The sequence below is a fragment of the Palaemon carinicauda genome, chromosome 24 (genome assembly GCF_036898095.1).
Source record: "Palaemon carinicauda isolate YSFRI2023 chromosome 24, ASM3689809v2, whole genome shotgun sequence".
Classification (NCBI taxonomy): Eukaryota; Metazoa; Arthropoda; class Malacostraca; order Decapoda; family Palaemonidae; genus Palaemon; species Palaemon carinicauda.
Window position 1 is genome coordinate 12,497,363 of NC_090748.1, and position 23,034 is coordinate 12,520,396.

At 41.2% G+C, this 23,034-nt stretch overlaps 1 protein-coding gene across 1 annotated transcript in view; it reads right to left on the bottom strand.

Annotated features, from left to right (window-relative positions):
- Positions 1–2,326: 2,326 nt before the first annotated feature.
- The window catches only part of LOC137618086 (cadherin-99C-like), a 271,312-nt gene continuing 250,604 nt past the window's right edge, over positions 2,327–23,034 (bottom strand). The window contains exons 27-32 of the mRNA XM_068348061.1: positions 14,664–14,817; positions 14,399–14,522; positions 14,099–14,235; positions 13,663–13,771; positions 11,967–12,081; positions 2,327–4,670 (exon numbers count right to left, since the gene is read on the bottom strand). Coding sequence (XP_068204162.1) covers positions 4,363–4,670; positions 11,967–12,081; positions 13,663–13,771; positions 14,099–14,235; positions 14,399–14,522; positions 14,664–14,817 — 947 coding nt within the window. The 3' untranslated portion in view covers positions 2,327–4,362. The remainder of the gene's footprint in view (positions 4,671–11,966; positions 12,082–13,662; positions 13,772–14,098; positions 14,236–14,398; positions 14,523–14,663; positions 14,818–23,034) is intronic.

Below are 23,034 nucleotides of genomic sequence, written 5' to 3' on the forward strand. Positions count from 1 at the left end.
CAACTCCTAACGGAACTTCCGAGAGAACTCCCTCCACGACATGATCTACTCAGACAACCACATGCCAACATCTTCCACAAAGCCGTAGCTTCGCTACGACTTCACGCCTGGAGAATGTCCAGCATCTCCTCGCTGAGAGAGGTTTTTCGCAGCAAATTGCGATTAGGATGTCTGGACATCTGCGAAAATCATCCGCATCTGTCTACCAGGCAAAGTGGAAAGTCTTCTGTGGTTGGTGTCGTAGAAGGGGTATTTCGCCACTCGATGCCACTATTCCAGCAATAGCGGAGTTCCTCATGTATTTGCGGGAAGAAATGCGCCTTTCAGTCTCGGCAGTGAAAGGCTATCGCTCAGCCTTAAGTCTAGCCTTCAGGCTCAAAGGAATGGACATTTCTTCCTCGCTGGAACTTTCCCTACTCATACGAAGTTATGAACTTGCCTGCCCTCAGTCGGAAGTGAGACCTCCTCCATGGAACGTGGTTCGAGTTCTCAGGTCTCCTAAGAGACCTCCCTATGAACCATTACGCCAGGCTTCAGATCGCCACCTAACTTGGAAGACGGTGTTCCTACTAGCTCTGGCATCGGCCAAGCGAGTCGGTGAACTTCATGGTCTCTCATATGACATCGCCCATTCAAGGGGATGGGGGGAGGTAATGTTCAGCTTTGTCCCTGAGTTTATTGCCAAGACTCAGAATCCGGGGGTGCCGGACCCTCGGTTCGACTCCTTCCAAATTTCGAGTCTTCGTTCTGTAACAGATGACCCAGACCATCTCCTACTGTGTCCAGTAAGGAGTCTGAGGTTATATCTCAAAAGAACAGCTGCAGTCCGTCCTCAGGTGCAGGCATTGTTTGTTAGCACTGGGAGGACTAAGAGGAGGGTCACCAAGAACACCATCTCGGCATGGATTCGCAGGGTGATCCATCTGTCCCTGAATCCAGACCCTCCTCCGTCATGACACCCTAGAGCACATGTCAGGGGCGTACCTACATCCCTGGCCTTCAAGAAGAATTTTTCAGTGACGCAGGTTCTTCAGGCTGGGGTGTGGAAGCGTCAGACGACCTTTACAGCCCACTACCTGCAAGACATGACCCACAGGAGCCTCGATATTTATCGACCCTGTGGTGGCTGCACAACAGCTGGTTTAGAACCTCAGGCTCCTTAATGGATAAGTAGCAGAAGGTTGAGGGCAGTGTTACCTGGTCTTAGTCTGCATGAATGAAAAGGTTTGTCTGGCCCTTATTCTTTTCTTCATCTTCCCCTCTCTTTGGGAAAGCAGCATCCTGGGTTCTCTGCACAGCTGACCTCAAACCACTGCAGGTAAACCATGATTCCTTGTGTTCCTAGTATTAAGCTAATACTGTCACATCCCCATACCCTGACGAGGTGGTATTGGGAACGTCCTAGCCTAGAGCTCCATCTAAGGACTTCAGGTTGACTTCCTAGGACGGGTCACACATCTTTCCTTCACTCACAGGCCTATGTAGGCCGCACGTTCCTTGCGGAGCAAGGAACTTGCGTGGTGCAGGGACTCCTTATCAAAAGTGCTACACACTCGGATTTTGAGTCTCCGGGCAAAGCCGAAGCCAGTAAGGCTGGGACTTACCACCCTACCTAAGGGTTAAGTCACCCTAATTAAATAGCGTGGTTTGTATTTCGGTTACGGAACAAATGACAAATTCGGAGATAATTTGTATTTTTCCTAACTATACAAACCTTAGCTATTTACACATACTTGCCCGCCAGCCCTGTCCCCTGTGAAGTCCTACCTCTAAGCGAAGTGAACTGGTTCACTTCCCTTAGAGGTAGGACTTCACAGGGGACAGTGCTGGCGGGCAAGTATGTGTAAATAGCTAAGGTTTGTATGGTTAGGAAAAATACAAATTATCTCCGAATTTGTCATATTAATCACTGAAAAATAACAGAAGAGAAACGCCTACCCTCTGCAACAGCTGAACCACTGCCCGCACGGTTTAGCAGTGCATGCGGTTTGGAAATCACTACCGTCCTGTAATTCTGCCGCACGGTTATTTCCCGCAGCATGCGAAGGGCCTAGTTGTTCTATATTGATTTCTAAACCACTCGTGTGAAGCGAGCCATAATGACTTGGAAGTTTGTAAAGTTCAATATACAGTAGTATAAACAAATTTCATCCTTGATAAGATTATTGTATAGGGCTTTTAAAAGTCAATTAACTACAGACAGAATATTAATTGTAAGATTCTTGTCTTGTAAATATGTTGTTGGAATTGCCATCTTTCACACATTATTTGAATCAAGTGTATAATTTCATTGCCTAAACCTTATCTTTAAGAAAAACAATGGATGCTTATTTTCTTTTTATTAAAAAATGAACAATATAAACAGTTTGGATGGATGTGCTTTACAAAATATGAAAATATTAATGGCACACCGTGTTACAGTAAGTGAATATACATTTACAGTGCATATTAACAAGAGGACATTACAGTATTTCATCAACAACGCATTTGAAAATCCACGACAGCTGTAAAACACATTCAGCATAACAGGAACCACAAAGTTTTCTGCTCCCTTTCTGGTAAAATTAAACTACACCACAGTATGTAAGACTTTGCATGGAATAAGGATCCTTCTAATACTGTACTGCAGTAAGGTACATAAATGGCTATACAAATACTGTATCTTCATAAGTTTATTTCTTTAGCTAACCTTTACTGTACCACTGTACAGCCAACATGGGGATAATGAAATCACCTTACTGACTTTCTGAGAAATAATTACCAATATGGCATTATGAAAAGAATAAATTAACAAAATATTTACAATTTTACCTCAAATATATATACCTTCATGAAACTCCATTTGTGATAAGATTTTTATCATATATGAAGTTACAAATAAAATTATAATTTTATTAAAGCTCTAGAAATTTATACTATGGCTGTTATCATGTAGAATTATAAAACATACTATATAATAGTAAGATATAATATATTTTTTGTTACGTAATGAAATTAAATTAGTAATAATTCAGAGAAAAATAGTTTAGGATAGCCCTATCTGCGGCTGATGATAATCGCCAAAGCTCAAATTAAAATCTAATAGGTATTTATTCTTTTGAATTACTTCATTTAAGAATAACAAAATAAGTCTTACAACACTTATGAAAAATTTATATACCTAGTAAGAACAAAACAAAAAGTTCTTAAAAATTACCAGTAGCCTTATGTGTTTTTAACATATGAAACCTTATTAAATCCTTAATTTCATTTTTCCTGTTAATATGTTCTTTTAGGTAAAAAAACAAACACAAGATTGATAATCGGCACAATACAATAAGAATTACTTAACTTTAAAATCTCGCTATCACAACTTGCCACCCAAACTTAGAAACACCAGTTGTAAGTAACAACTGTTGCCACCTGACAAGTAAAATATTAAGTAATCAGAAAACTACTAAGACTGCTCTTGAAATATTTAAAATTTATTTCAAGGTTAAAGGATTTTCATGTAAATTGTAGTTCTCCTCTTTTTATGGAATCTTGTTAACTGTCCTGTGATGTTAATATTTTTATATATATACTATATGGGTATTATTTACAAAGTTATTAAATGCATATACAGTATACAATCAGTTATTTTATACATTAGAATTTGAATTTCATTAAAGATGGAGAAAAGTAATTATAAAATAATAATTATGTACATAATTGTGGTATCCCTTACTTCAGGATAGTGGTTAGGTTCTAAAGATATTGGTTCCCTTCACTTCCTGAGCACAAGTTTATTAGCAGCTAAACAGACTGAATGAGCAAATTGTCCTGCTAATAATGAATTAACTCTTCATCTACCTGGGTAAGCACCATGGCAAATTGAGGCTTGCTGTGCAAGTATTTTCTTACATTTCAAGGAGTGACTGTTTCTCCTAGGCTTATCCTTAAGTTATGGCAATAGAATTTAAATAATTTATTACCTCATGCAGTAGCAAATTGCCTATTAATGAGAGTTAATATTGTTTCAGTGCCAGGTCTTTCAATGGCTAGTTAATATTAAACAGAAACAGACCAATGCTTATTTAGTAATGCTGAATAAAAGCCTTGTTTTGCCACCAGGGCATTAATATATAAGGCCTGTTATTACAAATGGCATAGTTTATTAGGCCAAACAAGAGTTGCAATACTGTAACATTTACAGATTAAAAACAAATATAAGAATTTGAGGCATTACAATTACACATATATTTAAACAATAATATTCAAGTATATGCTTCTCATGAATTTTATGTAAAAGTTGCAAGAAAAAAATTAATTTGAAAAAATTGCATTGGGAAGTGTTTCAAAAATTATTAGCATTTCACAAATATTTTCAAGTTTTGATAATATTTAAAGTTCTGTCGTTGTTTGAACTGGAGAGGGATCTAGAATACCACGTCGACCAAACATTACATTTTCATTAGTTGCGCTTACACTAATTGGTCCATCACCACCATCATCATCATCATCAGCAAAATGTTCATAAGCTGGATTTCTTCCTGGAGGAGATGAAGCTGCCATAGCAGCCATATGCTGCAAGTGGCGTTGTCCAGGAGGACTATCCCAATCTATTCCAACAGTCTCATCGTGAGGATGAGGAGGCATTACTAAGTCTCCGTCCAAATCTCTGCTACTGCTGCTGCTCTCATCCTCACTCACTGTAAAGTAAGAGTAATATGTTTACTTCTTATTGTTCAAGAACTGTAATGTAAGTTGACATATGTAGATTATGAGTAATGAATACTTGAATTGGAATGAGTGTTGATAAACCAATAGCTTACCATAAACAATTTGAATTTGAAAAATGTGTATAAAATCTGATACTAATGTTTGCTAATATAACTTCCTAATTAAGAATTGTGGACCCCCTTGGTGGGAAGAAAACCCCCAAATAGATACTGAACTACCTCTCCTATGGTCAATGGCAATTACAATTTTACTCCTGTAGGATGGACAATGTGAAAGTTGCCACAACTATTTGTATATGTATATAATTACTATGAAGTTACCCTGATGTTCATTCTGCTTCTCTCACAAAGCTGGGATTATATTTGTTTATCTGAAAATCCAAAATTTCCTATTTTTTTTCCCTATCAATAGGCTACATATTGAGACAATCTGGTGGTTGGTGGCAATAACCTTGGCTTGAGTATGCCAGAAATGCTTTGTCATTTTATTCCTCTCATTATCTTGTTAAAACAAGGTTAACGCTCATTATCCCGCTTTGCTCTCTGGCTTGGTAGAGGATGGACGTTGCCTCTCTCTCCTGCCAAGACTACCCATATTTATAATACTTTTATGCTATTTTTTTTCAGAGTGTGTGTACCCTTTTGTCCCATGGGTACCTGTCCTGGTCCCGAAGGCCACTCCTGTGATACCTTCATGCTCGCCCTTGAGACGCACCTCCACCGACTGTGTCCGGCTTGCTGGGACCATCGGTATGATCAGGACAACACGAGTAATGAGTTTCGGGAGTGGTCTGCCTACAAGTGGGAGATGTTTGGGCTTAGGAAAAAGAAGGGTAAGCGAAATTCTTCGCCTTCGAGGTCTTCCTCGGAGTCAAAGATGGCCGGTTCATCCTTGCCAAGATCCTTGGTCATGATGTCTCGTACAATGCTAGTGGCATTTTTAAATTTATATCAGAAGCAGGTCTTCTTAATGCTATTTAACTTTTATAACATATTTACTTTTCTGGTTTTAATTGAATATTCTTTTAATCTTTATTTATAATAAACGATATTGGCGTCAATGACCTTCGATGTCAGGATGCCAGAGAACTTCAAATCAATCAATCAATCAACTTCCTTGGAGGGGGAGCCTTCCCCCTTGGACGCAGTTGGTGCTGCCCCTCAGTCAGACTTTTGGTCTCCTGTGGCTGACGTTGAAGACTATGTTTCTCCCCCAAGGGCGGTGGGAGAGCAAAGTCTTAGGCATGTTCCTCCTTATGGGAGAACATCTTTCTCGTACGCAAGAGAGGGTAATTCGTGTCCATCTTGTGAATTACGCCTACGCTTCTCCCCCTAGATCTTGGGGAAAGCACGGTCCTAGGCGCAGTTCTCCTTGGGGAGAACTTTCATCTCTTAAGCGAGATCAGGCCTGTGTGTAGTCTTTGTACCAGAGCTGACTTCCCTCCCCCTCTGGAGGAATCTGCTAGACGTTCCCCTTGTTACACTGGGCGTGCTTCTCTTGCGGTTCCTTTGGGTTCTTGTGATGGTTACGCTAAGCCTTCGGGCTCTCATGACCCAAGCCTTCGGGCTCCTGTTACGCTGAGCCTTCGGGCTCCTGTTACGCTGAGCCTTCGGGCTCCTGTTACGCTGAGCCTCCAGGCTCCTTAAGCTGAGCCTCCGGGCTCCTGTTAAGCTGAGCCTCCGGGCTCCCGTTAAGCTGAGCCTCCGGGCTCCCGTTAAGCTGAGCCTCCGGGCTCCCGTTAAGCTGAGCCTCCGGGCTCCCGTTAAGCTGAGCCTCCGGGCTCCCGTTAAGCGGAGCCTCCGGGCTCCCGTTAAGCTGAGCCTCCGGGCTCTCGTTAAGCTGAGCCTCCCCTTGGGCCTTCTGGTCCTTGTTGAACTGAGCCTTCTGGCTCACATGACCCTATTACGATGAGCCTTCGGGCTCTCGTAACCCTGAGCCTTTGGGCTTTCATAACCCTGAGCCTTCGGGCTCTCGTAACCCTAAGCCTTCAGGCTATCGTAACCCTGAACCTTTGGGCTCTCATAGCCCTACGCCTTTAGGCTCGGCTCTCGCCGCGTGGAACTTTCTGGCTTTCGTGACCCCCGTTACGCTGATCCTATGGACTCTCGTGACCCCCTTGCGCTGAGCCTTTGGGCTCTCGTGAACCCCTTCATGCTGAGCCTTTGGGCTCTAGTGACCCTCGTCACGATGAGCCTTCGGCCTCTTGTAACCCCGAACCCTCGGGCTCCTGTCATGACGACCCTTTGGGCTTGGGCTCTCGTAACCTTGGTCCCCCAGGACTACGTTACAAAGAACTCGCGGGTTCTTGTGATTTGGGTTTTCGCAACCCAGAACCTCTGGGTTTTCGTTATGCGGAACCTCTTGGTCCTCGTGACCGGGAGCCTTCGGGCTCTTGTGGCTTTGAACCTTCAAGTTCTCGTTGTTTTCGTGACCTCGGATCTTTGGGTCCTATCATGTTGAACCTTGGGCTTCTCATGATCCCGAGCCTTAAGGCTCATGTCTCGTGGTATGAAGATCCCCAAGGATCTTTATACAAGACATCTGCTCGCTTTGCTGCAGCATCACATGGCAAAACAGCATTGCATGAAGGAGCAGCCTCGTGTGATTTACCTTCCTCATTACAACCCAACTAGTTGCTAATTTCCAAACAAGCTAATCTCTCCAACTTCTCACCACTCGTTTTCGGACGAGATACCATCACCTTCTTTGGCCAAGAGAGATCGTATCCCTGTTCAGGGAAACCCTCTCTCAAGACGAGATGACTTCAGTCTTGTCAGCCACTTGCCACACAAGCGGCCCTCGCCACCTTGTCAATTGCCCTTGCATTGTTCCACGAGACCGACACCCCCGATCTCCCAAAGGGATTGGTACCCACTAGATATGGTTCACGCAGTTCGCTGCTTCGAGGTATTAACACCCGGCAATCCCCCCCCCCCCCCAGGCTAGACCAGTGCCAATCCTGCCTGCAGGTTCCTAGACCCAGGGCTCCTGGCTGCCTAAATAATCCCCCTCCCAGTTCATCAGGATGTAGAGACCCCCTATGGATAAGCGCACTATTCAATATAGTGCGGGAGGCCGTGACGGGAACCATTCCCCGTTCTCAATCCTTTGACTGCTCTCCTTCCCGGCGCATCTCCTCCTGCAGACCCTGGGAGAAGTTCTGAAGGGTCCGCCCCAGCGGGACTTTCCTTTAAGGAGAGATCTCTCTCCCTTCGTAAGAGGAGTCGGGAGGAAAGTACCATGGAGGTTCCTTGGAGTCACTTGGAGTTTCGGGCTCCACCAGGTAAACCGTGGGGAAAAGGAAGTCGATTAGGCTGTCTGGCTGTCTCCCTCAAGGGAGGACAGGGCAATCTTCATGACGGACTCCTTCCACCTCACTTTGATTGAGATGGTTCCACGGGAGTCTCGCCACCATCGAAGTGTAATGTTATCCCTCCTTCCGGAGAGGACCCACACTCTTTCAGGAAAGAAAAGGCCGCAAGGCCCTCTCTTGCTGAGAAACTCTTCTTTTGAGGGGAGTTCTCTTCGAGCTGGAAGACTTCGAGCGGGTGGCCGAGCAGTGGAGGAAGTCTAACCAGAACTTCCTCCTCCAAAAGGACTTGAAATCCTGACCATACCAACCTCCACCACAGAAAAGCAGCCTACTTCCAGCCTGCAAATAGGGCTAGGGACCCAAGACAACATGGCCCTAATGTGTCTAATAAGTCTTTTTGAGGCAACCTTACAGGTACAAAGTCCTCCTGCGGAGGTAGGGGGAACAGGGGATCTGGCAAAGGCCGATCCCACTAGGCCAGCTATCCTACCACATGCCCACCTCTGGGGGAATGCCTGCAAAGCTGCTGGCTAAGGTGAGTGCAGCTTGGGGCAAAACCCTGGACAGTCGATCAGATTCGTTCAGGTTATTGCGTCCCGTTCATTCAATTTCTCTCTCCATTGACTTGGGATCCAGTCCCAATGAGCTCCTATGCAAAGGGATCCACAAAGGAGCTGGCCCTTCATGTCGAGGTCCAGACCATGGTGGAGAAGGGTGCTCTCTAAGAGGTCCTTGGCAGGCCTCCAGGCTTCTTCAGTCAACTCTTTCTTGTGTTGTAAAGGTCTCTGGAGACTGGAGACCAGTCATCAACTTCTCGGCCTTGAACAAGTTTGTCAGTCAAACTTCCTTCAAGATGGAGACAGCCGACAAGGTCAGACAAGCGATAAGACCGCAAGACTTCAAGTGTACACTAGATCTCAAGGACGTATACTGCCCGATACCTGTCCATCTGTCCTCCAGGAAGTATGTGAGAATCATGTTCAACCAGAAACAATACTAGTTCAAGGTGCTATGTTTTGGATTTTCCGTGGCACCTTGAGTCTTCCTGAGAGTGTTCGCCCTAGTATCATCTTGGGCTCACAGAATCGGCATCCGTCTCCTAAGATATCTGGACGACTGGCTGATTCAAGCAGACTTGGTGGTGACCCTTCTTCAACACCGAGACAAACTTCTAAGGTTTGCCAAGATCTGGGGATCATGGTAAACCTCAAGAAGTCTCATCTACTACCCTTTCAAAGACTGGTATATATACACGGGCATGATAATAGACACCAAACGCCACAAAGCGTTTCCATTAGACGAAAGAATTCAGAGGTTGAGGAAGGGCACGGCCCTCCCTCAGACGGGAATTGCTGCCAGCCCAGAGCTGGTTAAGTCTCTTAGGCCACCTATCATCTTTGGCCCGTCTAGTACCCAACGGTCACCTCAGGATAAGATCCTGCTAGTAGCACCTCAAGAACAGTTGGACCTGGGACACCCTAGTTCGTCTAGGGACAGAGGTACAGACGGACCTCAGGTGATGGTTGGCAGACAAGATCCTCCGCAAGGGGGTGGATCTCGTCCCTTCCCCAGAATTGATGCTTTTTTCAGATACATCAAAAGAAGGGGTGGGCGGGCCCACATGCTGCACCACACCATTTCTGACCTGTGGTCTACATCAGAAAGGTACCAGCATATAAATCTCAGCGATGAGAGCAGCCTTCCTTTCCCTCTAACAGTTCCTTCCATCAGTTCCTGGCGGGGTACACCGTGGCGTTGATAAGCGACAACACCACAGTATTAGCCTACTTAAACAAGCAAGGCAGTAGCTTCTCGCAGCCTCTGTGCCATCTAGCAGTAGAGATACTCAGATGGACAGTAGACAACTCGGTGTCCCTATCTACTCGCTTCATTCCAGGCAAGAGGAATGTGTTTGCAGACATCTGAGCAAAGCGACTCAGATAGTGGAATCAAAGTGGCCTTTGAATCATCTAGTAGCCAGCAAAGTCCTGACTTTGTGGGGGTTCCCTGACTGTGGACCTGTTCGTGACAGTTCTGAATTTCAGGCTCCCGCCCTACTGTTTCCCAGTTTCGGACCCCCAGGCTCTCTGTCAAGATGTATTCTAACAACAGTGGGACACCATAGATGTGTTCTCTTTTACCCCATTCTGTCTGATGAGAAAAGTCCTCGACAAAGTCAGAAAAACCAAGAACTTATCAATGACTCGAATAGCTCCACAATGGCATCGGCAGAGTGGTTCCCAAACCTTCTGCAGCTCCTGACGGAGCTTCCAAGGGAACTTACTCCATGACACAATCTACTAAAGCAGCTACATGCCAACATCTTAGACAAAGCCGTAGCTACACTTCGACTTCACACCTGGTGACTGTACAGCATCTCCTCTCTCAGAGAGGCTTTTTGCAATGAGATGAGGAAAGGATGTCTGGAAACCTCAAATGCTTTCCAGCGTCAGTCTACCAGGTTAAGTGGTCTGTTTTCAGTGGCTAGTGTCATGGAAGGGGTATCACTCCTCTAGATGCCTCTATTCCAACAATAGCAGAATTCCTTGTAAACTGGGAAGAAATGCTTCTCTCTGTTTCAAGTCAAAGGCTACCACTCAGCCTTTAGGTCTCACCTTTAAACTGAAAGGAGTAGATATTTCCCCCGCACTGGAACTTTCTCTACTTATACGAAGTTATGAGATTACTTGTTCCCAGTCAGAAGTTAGACCTCCTCCTTGGAACATGGTTTGGGCCCTTAAGTCTCTGAAGGGTCCTTCAGCCAAGAGAGTCAGTGAACTACATGGTCTATAATACGACATCTCCCATTCAAGGGGATGAGGAGAAGTAATACTCAGCTTCGTCCATGCGTTTATTGCTAAGACTCAAAATCTGGGGGTATTGGATCCTATATTCGATCCCTGTAGGATAGAGAGTCTCCGTTCTGTAAACAAAGATCCAGACCAACTGGTACTTTGCCCAGTTAGGAGTCCGAGGTGTTACCTTAAAAGAAGAGCAGCAGCTTGACCCCGTATGTCAGCATTGTTTGCCAGCACGGGGAAGGTCAAGAGGAGGGTCACAAAGAACACAATTTCTTCTTGGATACACAGCGTCATTAACCTTGCACTTAATCCTGATCCTCCTCAATGCCAACCCAGAGCTCATGAAGTCAAGGGTATTGCAACGTACTTGGCGTTCAAAAAGAACTACTGTGGTGCAGGTACTGTAGATAATTCCACTATGTACAAAAGAACTCTTACACTACTTTGAGAGGAGGGAAGCATAATCCTGGTGAATACCTGAAGGGCCATCCTGAGATTGATACATAGGCAACTGAGTTTATAAAACATTGACTCATGAACAAAACAATGGGATTTCCTTGACTTGAGATGAATAGGAATGTGAAAAATAAACATTTGACAGGTCTACTGAAAACAGCAAATCATTATTCTTTTATCGCTCCTAAAAATGTTTAGGGAGTTTCTATCGAAAACTTTGAGATAACTGTAAACTTGTTGGAGGTAGATACATCTAGAAAATACTCTCCAAACCCAGAGATCCAGTGAAAAACTATCAACAGCAACAAAAATATCTTCCAGTCTAAGATTCTAAATCAAGTTTCTTTTACTCCACGAGATCCTATGAAATCAGACACACAGTTATCTATAATAGTTAACTTTTGGGGGACCCAGGGATCAATATGCACATGTGCAAGATAACCACTATTTTTTTAGTCTGTTAGCACAAAAGGCAGAAATAGAGTACAGTTTTTAAAACATTTGACATCACAGATTTGGGCTGATTATAAAAATTAGCATTTACATACTGTACTGTAGTAGTCATCATTTAAAGCAAGTATTCTTCTATAGATAAGTTGTCAAAAAACTGTATTTCGATTTCTTATGCGATAATCAATGTCTAAGTTGTTTAATATTACAAAGTGTTTTTAAACTAATTAAAACACAAAACTTACATTGCTGTTTGGTTATATATGACACATTATCCATTGAGAAGTGATGCGAGGGACGTATATCAATAGGTAAATCTTGCACAGAATCATCATCCATAGGAACACTCATATGAAGAACCTGTAAAAAATGATAAGTAACTTTTATGTAAAGATCACACTACTACATAAACTTAGATTTGTTCAAACGAGTTCATGCATTACACTACATAGAATTAAATAATTTAAAAATATTAAATATTACACCAGAAAATATTTTGAAGATACAACCCACTGCCTTAACAATTAATTTGATATAAAAAGTTGTTCTTTCAACATTTTGGATAAATTTTATTAACAATCAGCCCACTGTACCCACTGCCTTTACAATTAATTTAATACTAACTGATACTGTTTGAATATTCTAGAGAAATTTAATTAACATATTCAGTCAGCTGCAACCCATTGCCTTGACAAATAATTTGATACAATCGGATATTCTTTTAACATTCTGGAGAAATTCTGTTAACATATTCAGCCCACTGCATCTCAATGCCTTAACAAAATTAGATACAACCAGATATTCTTTTAACATACTTCAGAAATTCTTTTAAAATTCAGCCCATTGCTTGATTAACCTAGTTGAAATTCTCACTCAATCTTTGTAGCTTTATTGTATAAATTAAGTGCAGCTAAAAACAAATTCCAGAGCCAATACCGCAAACAGGTTACATCATATCAAACACTGGCTACTTGAATACCAACACATTATTATAAAAAAGAGCCACTTTACAGGAGTTTTTCACATTAAACATGTAGTAGTTAGTATAGTTTGAGTACATTTGGATTCAGAACCCATTTATATCAATTTAGAATAAGAAAATATTTACACAATAAAGGAAAAGTGGATCTAGGTAGGAAGGAAATTATGATTACGAGAAAACTAACATTAACAATTATGAAGGATAATATAAAATGGCAAGCTATGATATTCAAAGGGGGAACTGCAAAATAGAGGATCCTAGCAGCAAGAAGAGCCCACGACCATAAGACAAGGGCTTTAAAATATCTCGCTTTATGAATGAAGAGTCAATAATGCGGGATGCATGATATATATAGAAATAATCTTAACCCTTGCCAAGGCCAGACTCTGGGTCATGTAGAGCTACAGCACTGTTAATGCATAGGAAAAGCATATAGCCATGTTATTAGATAAAAGATACCCTAACAATGGTGAGAAAGGTGATCCCAAAATTTAATAATCAATAACACTCATACCTTATGTCTATGAATAGTGGTGTTTGTAATCCAAGGTAAGTTATTTTCAAAGTGTCTTCTATGGCATTATTCTAAGAATATGTATAGATGGCTTGGGCAAATACGAAAACAAAACACAAATCAAAATAACAGATGCATCCTCAATCATATGACATTTCATTACAGTATTTGGAGAAAGGCTTAAAAGAAATCCTCGGTGAGTAATAAATGGTATTTTTGATAATGAAAATCTTGCATTCTAGACACATGCAAGGTAAACATTTCAATGATCAGTGAAAGACTAAAGATGATATTTCAAAGTTCAACCTCTATCAAGTTTTATCAGATACAGAGATTTTCTTTATAATTGTGGATGAAATCAATGTGTCATTCAATTTCACCTTATATCACAAAGTAAATCATAAACAGACTTTGGCACTATACGTGGTTAATACAAATAACATACCTGCACTTCATATTCCTTTGCTACTGGTTCTATGACTGATCCAACTCTCTCATAAGGTGGGGCTACTACCACCACTGCTTTGCTAGCCTCATTTCGATGTCTAATGTACCTGCAAAGCCACCCAAAAGTTCTATAAAATATTTAAGGGATATAACTAATGTTTCTTAATTACATTATCCCCAACTTAAAGGTCTAAGAATCTCAACTAGTCTTAAAAAAGAAAACCTATGAGATCATATGAACCCAAGTTGAAAACATTATTTACTAATTTAAGTATGTTGCAATAGATTAAGATACTTAAAATGTATAGTATGGAATCTGTTGAAGAAATCATTAATGTAGTATATAAAACATGATCAGCTTGATATTACTGTGCTTTTAATACTTGAATTTACTGATAATAATGCTAAGACTAGTCAAGCAACCCAGTACTTACCGTTTCCACTGGAGGCAAATGTAACATATACCAATAGTCCCTAAAACTACAATCAGGCCAGCGAGAGCAATAAGTGCCATCTGCACATATACCTGAGTATCTTCTATTTCAACTGAATCCTCGTTGATCTCCCCAGTCTGAAAAAGACACATTGTCATAGGTTAGAATTAGTTCTGACATTATGGTCCTTTATATCACTTTAAAGAAGTATAAAATACAAGAAATCTTGCAATTACTAATAAAAGTTCCTATTAATAAGGGGCCTTCCCACGATAAGAAAAAAAGAACATTATTACTCACTGGCTTTGGAGTTTCTGGCAGTTTTGGCGAAACTGGAGATTGAATAGCTGCTGCCTGGAAACCAAGCTTACCACTTACAAGAGAGACAAAATGTTCCCTCTTGCTAATATTATTACTGATGAACCTGCAAGGATTGATGGTGAGTAAACGGATAATAATTAAAATGTTCGTACAAAATAGCCAGTAATTCTCAGTGAAGAAATCTACAGTTTAATATGTAGCAACAATCATACTATGATTTTGTTATGCAAAAACAGTCACATACTCATCTGAATCTAAATGCTTCAATTCTAGAAGTCTACCAGAATTGGAATCTGCTGCAAGGAACCATAAATCTGTAGCTCCATCATCATCATTCTCACTAGTGCCATTTTCAAGAGATTTACGAGCTTCTATTTTCTCTATTTGAATGACATGATCTGTAATTAAAAAAAAATATGATAAGCTCTAAATAATTGCCTGAGATTCTACTAAGTTTCAGTTCATAAAGATGATTGCTTAACTGATTAACACCTCAAAATGTTTAAAATGCAGCAGCATATATATGAAAGCAGTGATTTGTTGCAGACTGTCTTTCATCTCGGCTACCAGTGTCACTCACACTGATGATGGTAGGGTTTAACAATGGCATGGAATCACCACTACAAAGATGGATTTTGAAAAATTATCCTTTCAAATAATATTACAAAACTACAATCAACACATATCACATACAATAGTATATTTACATAGTTTAAAAACTTACTTACATACACAGTGCAGTAGTCCCTCTGTTTACGAGTAAATGAATACAGTATGAACAAATCACTATACGAGCATAAAAATCTAAATGGGTTAATGATTATTTGTATCAATCTGCTAGCAAAAATTTCTCTCCATATGTACCTTTTTATGTGGACAACTACTAAGGAGACAATCAATTACAGTAATGCCTTGCAACACAAAATTAATTGGTTCTGTAAGGGCTTTCATAAAGAGATTTTTCTTTAGCGAGTCACCTTTAACATGTAAATAGCCTAATTTGTTCCAGACCCTAGAAAAACACCACATTAAATGATTATAAAAAGGATATGCACCACTAAACAGTACTAAATATATGAAAAGCAATGTATTTTCATCATTTAATAATAAATTAACATTGATAATCTGAAAAGGAAGTGTTTCATTAGAGCAAACAGTAAAAGTTCAGTAACAATAATGTGAAACTTTACCTTTGGAGTGAGGCGATGTCCGAGAGTGAAGTGTAGAGGAGGATGAAAACAGCGGAAAACATTTACTTACAAGTGGCAGAAAACGTAAACACTTAACTTTACAAAACAGATTCATAAATAACAGAAAGCATCAACACTTAATTTTAGGAAACGCATCTATGATAAACTTCAAATAAAAAATTTTTTTTTTCCCTTTTACTATTTTTCTTTTTTTAAATTTAATTATGCTTCGTATTTTCTTCATCACAGCCACTTTTCTTTCGTTTCTTAGCGGGCGCTTAATCTGCTTCTACCAAAGGCCTCTTACTAAAATATTCGTCGAAAGAAGCTCGTTTCTGCCTGCTGCTTAAAATTTTCCTGAAATAACTCAGGAAAACTTCATTACAGTACTCAAGCGCACGACCTGTGAGAATTTTTTCTGGGTGTGTCTTTTCTATGAGAGCCACCATTTTAAAGTAGCCGTCTAGACCCTCTTTAATTGCTGCTGTTGTCAGTGGGTCATCCTCCTCCACCCCGCTGTACTTTTCCTGAACGGCATTCACTCCCATGGCCTCCAACTCCTTCAGGTCATCCGTCGTAAAATCCTCTTGGTGCTCCTCGATAAGCTCATCAATGTCCAGATCCATGGACTTCCTGAGTGTAAAAATGTCGTCAACTTCAGATTGAGCAACAGGTTCGGGATTGTCAACATTTTCGGAATCATCTTCAGTTTGGTCTGCGTGGAAGCCCTCGAAATCTTGTGTGGAGACAGCATCAGGCCACAGCTTCTTCCAAACAGAGTTCAAGGTACGCCTCGAAACCTCCTGCCAAGCTTGATAGATTATTTTGATGTATATGAAAATATCAAAAAGCTCCTTCCAAAATTGACGAAGGGTGAGGTTTGTGCTCTCAATGATTTCGAAACATCTCCTTAAGAGATATTACGTATAAAGCTTCTTGAAGTTTGAAATCACTTGCTGGTCCAAGGGCTGGAGGAGAGGGGTGGTGTTTGGTGGAAGATAGAGAATCTTGATGAAGGAATATTGTGCTGCAATATCTTCATGGAGGAAAGGAGGGTGAGCAGGGGCATTGTCCAGCACCAGCAGCCATTCATAGGGAGGCGCTCCTCTTCCAAATACTTTTTCACAATCGGGCCAAAACAAATATTTATCCACTCGATGAACAATTGTCTTGTTACCCAGGCTTTTCCATTAGCCCTCCACAACACGTTTAGATTTTCCTTAGTGACTTTGTGGGTCTTGAAGGCTCAAGGAGTATCAAAATGATACAACAGCAGGGGTTTCACCTTGCAATCCCTACTGGCATTTGCACAGAGTGCAAGAGTAAGCCTGTCCTTCGTAGGCTTTATGCCCAGGTAGCCTCTTTTCTTCTGCCGTGATGTATACTTGAGGCATTTTTTTACCAAAAGAGCCAAGTCTCGTTACAATTGAAGACTTGCTGGGGACTGTAGCCTTCCCGGACAGCCAACTCGAACGTCTTAACAAAGGCTTCCGCCACTTTTGTGTCTGAGCTTGCAGCCTACCATGACGCACCACCTAATCAATGCCTGAGCGTCTCTTAAATTTTTCAAACCACCCACGAGAAGCCTTGAACTCTGGGGGTTCCTGCTTCGATGTTCCTTCTTTTGCGTCGGCTTCAGCCTGAGCAAGCACGTGATCACCAAAACTGGCGCTGGCTTTTTGGCAGATTATCGCTTCGGTGATAGTGTCTTCAGCCATTTCTTTGTCCTTTATCCAGACAAGCACCAGTCTCTCCATCTCATCGTGGATGTAGCTCCAATTACTGGAGAAAACAGTCACGCCCTCAGAAGGTGTTGCTGCTTTGATAGCTTCCTTCTGCTTCAGGATTGTTCCTATCGTAGACGGATTTCAGCCATATTCCTTCGCGAGCACACTTAACCGCATGCCAGCCTCATATTTCTTGATTATTTCCATCTTCATCTTCCTTGGAAAGTATCATCCTCTTCTTTCCCTTGACATCAGCGACTTTCTTGGGACCCATGGCTAATGATGTATTGTAAGTATCACACACGATAACAGTACGTACTGTAAAATTGTTACGAAAGTGAAATCACAAACACTAAGTCAATGCGTACGATACCGTTGCCAGAACGAGAAGACATAGGAAGGCTGATGTGTAGATGCTGACCAATAGGAGAGCAGGACCTCATGGTGGTAACTAGCATCCGAGTAGGAAGATAACCAATGGAAACGCAGGAGGATTGTAGCGAGTTTACGGGCTGGCGGTGCGAATTCTAAAATCCGTCTCGGATACGGTTTGGCTCCCGCTCTGTACAGCCTTTCGTTGCCCGAAACATTTTTTATGATACGAGTCGTAAAATCCTTTGCATCTCGTTTAGCAAAGTGAAAATTTTGTAAGCCGATTCTTTCGTAGCTAGAGGTTTGACTGCATCTGCCTTAAATGTTTGATATGGGTTGAGATATATCTCTATGAATAATATACCATATAATGTATTAACTTTTAAGTTTGTTTCTGCAATTTGTTTTTAAACTAGGCATATGTTTAAAAAAAAATTGTCCAGGCATTCTAGGAACAATTTTTTTCTATTATACCCTGTATTGTAGAGGAGATAGACAAAAAGGCTATTATGTATTTTGTAAGAGGGGAAATGGTCAAAAGCTTTTAATAAGAAAAGTAAAAAATGACAGTGTTCGGGTAACTATGATTTGAGGTTCGGTAAAAAATGTTTCTGCACTGGCAAGTGAAATGATTTGAGGTTCAGTAAATAATGTTTCTGCACTGGCAAGTGGAATTATCATATTTTCAATGGCTGTTCCATAATGCAATAAAATCTTCTTAGTGTACTAAACCAGGTAGCTCCATGAACAGCGTGGCATCAATCCAGTCATCCATAACTACAGTGACAATGGCATGTACGTGAAACATCATGCAATCATGATAAATTAGGTAGATGCCCTTAAGACTTCACATGAGACCACAAGGGAGTCATGGCATGTAGTTATTTTTATCTAGTTTCTATGCCAGTTGAGTTGTTGTAGTGTTATTTCTATTTTTCATTGCGAATTATTAGTTTGTATTAATTTCTGATGTTAGGGGTTATAAACTATTCACTTAGCCTGCATTCATCGAACCTTGAGCGTATCACCTGTTGGCTTGTGATATCCTAATCCTGATCGTGCATACTCCTGTCTTAGCACACACTCATCGGATCTCAACGTCATGCCTGTCCACATGCGCACCCCTGTTGGCGCGTGCACTTCTGAAGATTGTACGTCCTCCCCATTTAGCCCACATTCCTCAGAATTGGAAAATTCTCTTTTCAGCAAATACCCTTCTGTTGGTTCACAATCATCTGTTCCTGAAAGCACACGTTCTTCTATGGATTTGCACTCATTACATTCATGAACACTAAGCTATTCATGTGCAGCCTCCTGTTACGGCACACACTGCTGTCCACACATTCATGTTGGTGCGTATTTTCCTGTTAGTGAGCATGTGGAGTCGCTCTCGCCAATTTAAGAACATTCACCCGTTCTTGAGACTTTATATCCTCGTACGCTTGCACCCATGCTCTCCTTTGCGCCCTCCAGTTCCTGAAAGCCTTAGCACTCTAGTGCATTCTTGAAGTAGTGCATATTCATCTGGCAGAGTCAGGCAGCCCAAGGACTCTTCTGTCAGTAGGTCTTCTCGAAGTAAATGTGCTAGCCTTTTAGAGGTAAAAGGTTCTGCTTCATCAACCAAGGCTAGCATGGGAACAAAATTACCTAAAGCCTGGCAAGAGCTAACCCTATTCAGTAAGTCTTAGGAGTATCATCCACGCTCAGTAATAGGGTCAGAGAGGAGAACTTTAAGATCTCGCTTACCTTCTCCAGATCTGGAGGACCCCCCCCCCTCCCATGCCAAGAGGTGAGAAGTCATTGATACCATCAACATTTCAGCTCCCGACTCAGGCCCTGCACCCACACAGGCAGAAGACCAGAGTCCAAATTATCCTCTTCAAAGGTGTTTGCCCTCATAATGCAAAATAACATCCTGGGGAACCAAAAAGAGTGCCAAGGAAGGGAAGGAAGGAAAACTTTCATTGAGAAACTGTTCAGCACCCACAGGGGTCAAAACCTGTGTTGGAGCTTCCCTAGTCAGAGCTGGACAGGGAAGCAACAAACAACACAGATCCACATGTTTCCAGCTGGAGGAACTTGCTTTGTGTGAGCCGCCTGGAGCCGCCACCACTCTTCTCAACATTAGAATCTGCGAATATTGTAGGCAATGGCAATAGCTAGCCTGTAGACAACATCTTGCCTGGACCACTTTTCAAGAACAGTGGCTTCCTTTGCCTTATCCTAGGATCTGTTTGATCATGAGAAGCAGCTTATAGACCTAGTTCTGTCCGGGGTGAAGGCAGCCACATTCCTATCTCACCAGTCTGCTAACAAGTGGACAAACCATGACCTTCAATGGAGAGATGTGATAGCCTCCAAATTTGTCCGACAAATTGGTCAACGATAGATTCTGGCTTTGTGAAATGCCGTGATTAGTGAGAGTCCAGCTCTTTTACCACTCGAAGAAGTGGACTTTAAGCTGTGTATTTAGAGACTATTACCCGGGCTTTACTTATAATTTAACCATTGGTTATTCCTATTTATTTCATCTTTGTGTCTCTGATTCCAACTCTGATTTGTTAGTCCAAGAAATATATTTTGTCCACTGCACATGGCCCTCTTCTGAATACCTTTTGAATTGTCTCATTTTTTGTATGCCAGACAGTTATGGTTATTCTTATGCATATTCCTATGGAGCCACAAGATTACCCTTTGTATTATAAATAGAAAATTTGCATAAAAATAATTTTCTACAAACCCATTAAGCCTTGTGTTGTAATTTCAATATGAAGAGATCTGCCCATTTGTTCATGAGTATCTCAAACTACAGGCACTCAAGTTGCACCTGCCTCAACAACATTAAAACCTGGTCCACCCCTGGACACCACCCCCTGAAACAGAACTCAAGAGCTAGGAAGAGGACAAAGAAGCTCCCTTGTGTTGTTGTGGTCACTGTAGAGGAGAAGACAGAGATGCCTTCCAAATCCAGTGACCCTGGGTGACCAAGACTCAGGGAACCTTTGGGGTGGGCCAGTTAGAAAGTGTCATCCTATAACATTGTCACTGATCGGGACACGAGGCTTCCATTGCAGGACGGAATTACACAAGTTGTCAATACGTCTGGCCACATAATCCCCCTTTAGGTTAGATTATGCATTTTCAGATAATGTGTCTGGCTATTTCTTTTGGGCTGTGTGCACAGAAATGATTGTACTTGATATATTTGCATTATATTTTTATTTGAGGTACAGTATTGATATTTGATCCCCAGGTCTTCACCGTCTGTCTGACACCTCTGATAGATTTCTGGTTCAAGTACAAGAGTTAAAATATAATTCTATTTGCATTCATTTATTGGCATATTCACTTATCATCGATTTGTGAGTATTATGATTTGAATCAATCTTTTAATTTTCATTGCTTCTGATATTGTCAAGATGTCCAGTTCATTATTGTTATAACTTTTACGAAATAAAGGTAATAGGTAGATTTAATCCAACTTGTGTCCTTTTGTTCCTTCTATTGATGAATTCACTTGCATTGCTAAAAAAAATTTAAGTTTGAGTTAATTACCGAGTTTATTAGAGTTAATAAATGAATTGTCACTACTGCTCCCTTTTTGCTTTTAGCAATATTGTCTGTATTTTAATTATCTGGCTAGGATCTCACAAGGGTTTTTAGGATGGAGCCAAAATAGCGCTTGAGCGTGATGTGGCTTTGGTATTGACAAATCCAAAGTAGACATTCAAAGATAAATACTTTTCTTTTAACCTGCTTAATAAAAGTTAGCTGTTCTACATACCCAGTCATAGAGAATATGTACCAATTAATGACTTAGAATAATATATAAGTTTGTGGGAATAATAAATTGAACTTGCGCTAATAGTTATTTTCCAAAGTTGATTATGAAAAAAGTTTTATTTATTGGAGTGAAGCAAGTACTCACTGGAAAGCGATTAGTATTAATTTTGCTGGAAGTACAATCCTGGCTCATAGGCAGTAGGTTGGCCAGAGCATCAACCACCCTTTGAGATACTACCGCTAGAGAGTAATTGGGTCCTTTGACTGGCCAGACAGTACTACATTGGATCCTTCTCTCTGGTTATGGCTCATTTTCCTTTTGCATACGCATACACCAAATATTCTGGCCTATTTTTTACATAATCTCTTGTCTTCATACACCTGACAACACTAAGATTACCAATGTAATTGTTCAGTGGCTACTTTCCTCTTTGTAAGGGTAGAAGAGACTCTCTAGCTATTGTAAGCAGCTCTACTAGGAAAAGGATACTGCAAAATTAAACCATTGTTCTACAGTCTTGAGCAGTGCCATAGCCTCTGTACCATGGCTTTCCACTGTCTTTGATTAGAGTTCTCTTGCTTGAGGGTACACTCAGGCACGCTGTTCTCTCTCTCTCTCTCTCTCTCTCTCTCTCTCTCTCTCTCTCTCTCTCTCTCTCTCTCTCTCTCTCTCTCTCTCTCTCTCTCTCTCTCTCTAATATATTTTATTTTGTAGTTTTTTATTTCCTTGTTTCCTTTCCTCACGAGGCTATTTTTCTGTTGGAGTCCTTGGGCTTATAGATCTTGCTTTTCCAATTAGGGTTATAGCTTAGCTTGTAATAATAATAATAAAAATAATAATAATAATATTAATAATAGTAATGATAATAATGATGATGATGATGATGATGATGATGATATAGAATTGATTAATGATTCTATTGGAGAGGTAGCTTTTTTGTTATTTTTTTCTACTTGCAACATTTCAAAACCATGTTTTTGATTTTGAAATAGAGCAGGTTTTAAAATTTTCTTAACATTCAAATTTTCAATATTAAACTTACCCGATAATCATGTAGCTGTCAACTCCGTTGCCCGACAGAATTCTATGGAGGGATACGCCAGCTATCACAATACTAGAAGGGGGTGTACTTACCAGCGCCACCTGTGGCCAGGTACTATAGTACTTCTTGTTGACACCTCCTCAATTTTTCCTCTGTCGTGCTTCCGGCAAGACGTTCTGGGATACGCTTATGATCTTCGAGTATTTTCACGGCTTTTGGTGAAGTATTCTCTCAGATTTCGGCTGTCGCTTTACTGGAAAACTTCTATATTAGCTTAGATAGCTATTATTTAGTCCTGATTAAACGGTTAACGATCTTTTGCTTGATTTTGAAACCCCACTTGGCTAACTCTTTTGATTCAAGATGTCTGACATTTCACAAGCCCCCACCCATAGACGATGTAGGTCTTGTAATAGGCGTATTCCGAAGGCCTCGGTAGATCCTCACACCGCTTGTTCTGACTGTAGGGAAAGACCCTGTCAGTTAGAAGATCGATGTGA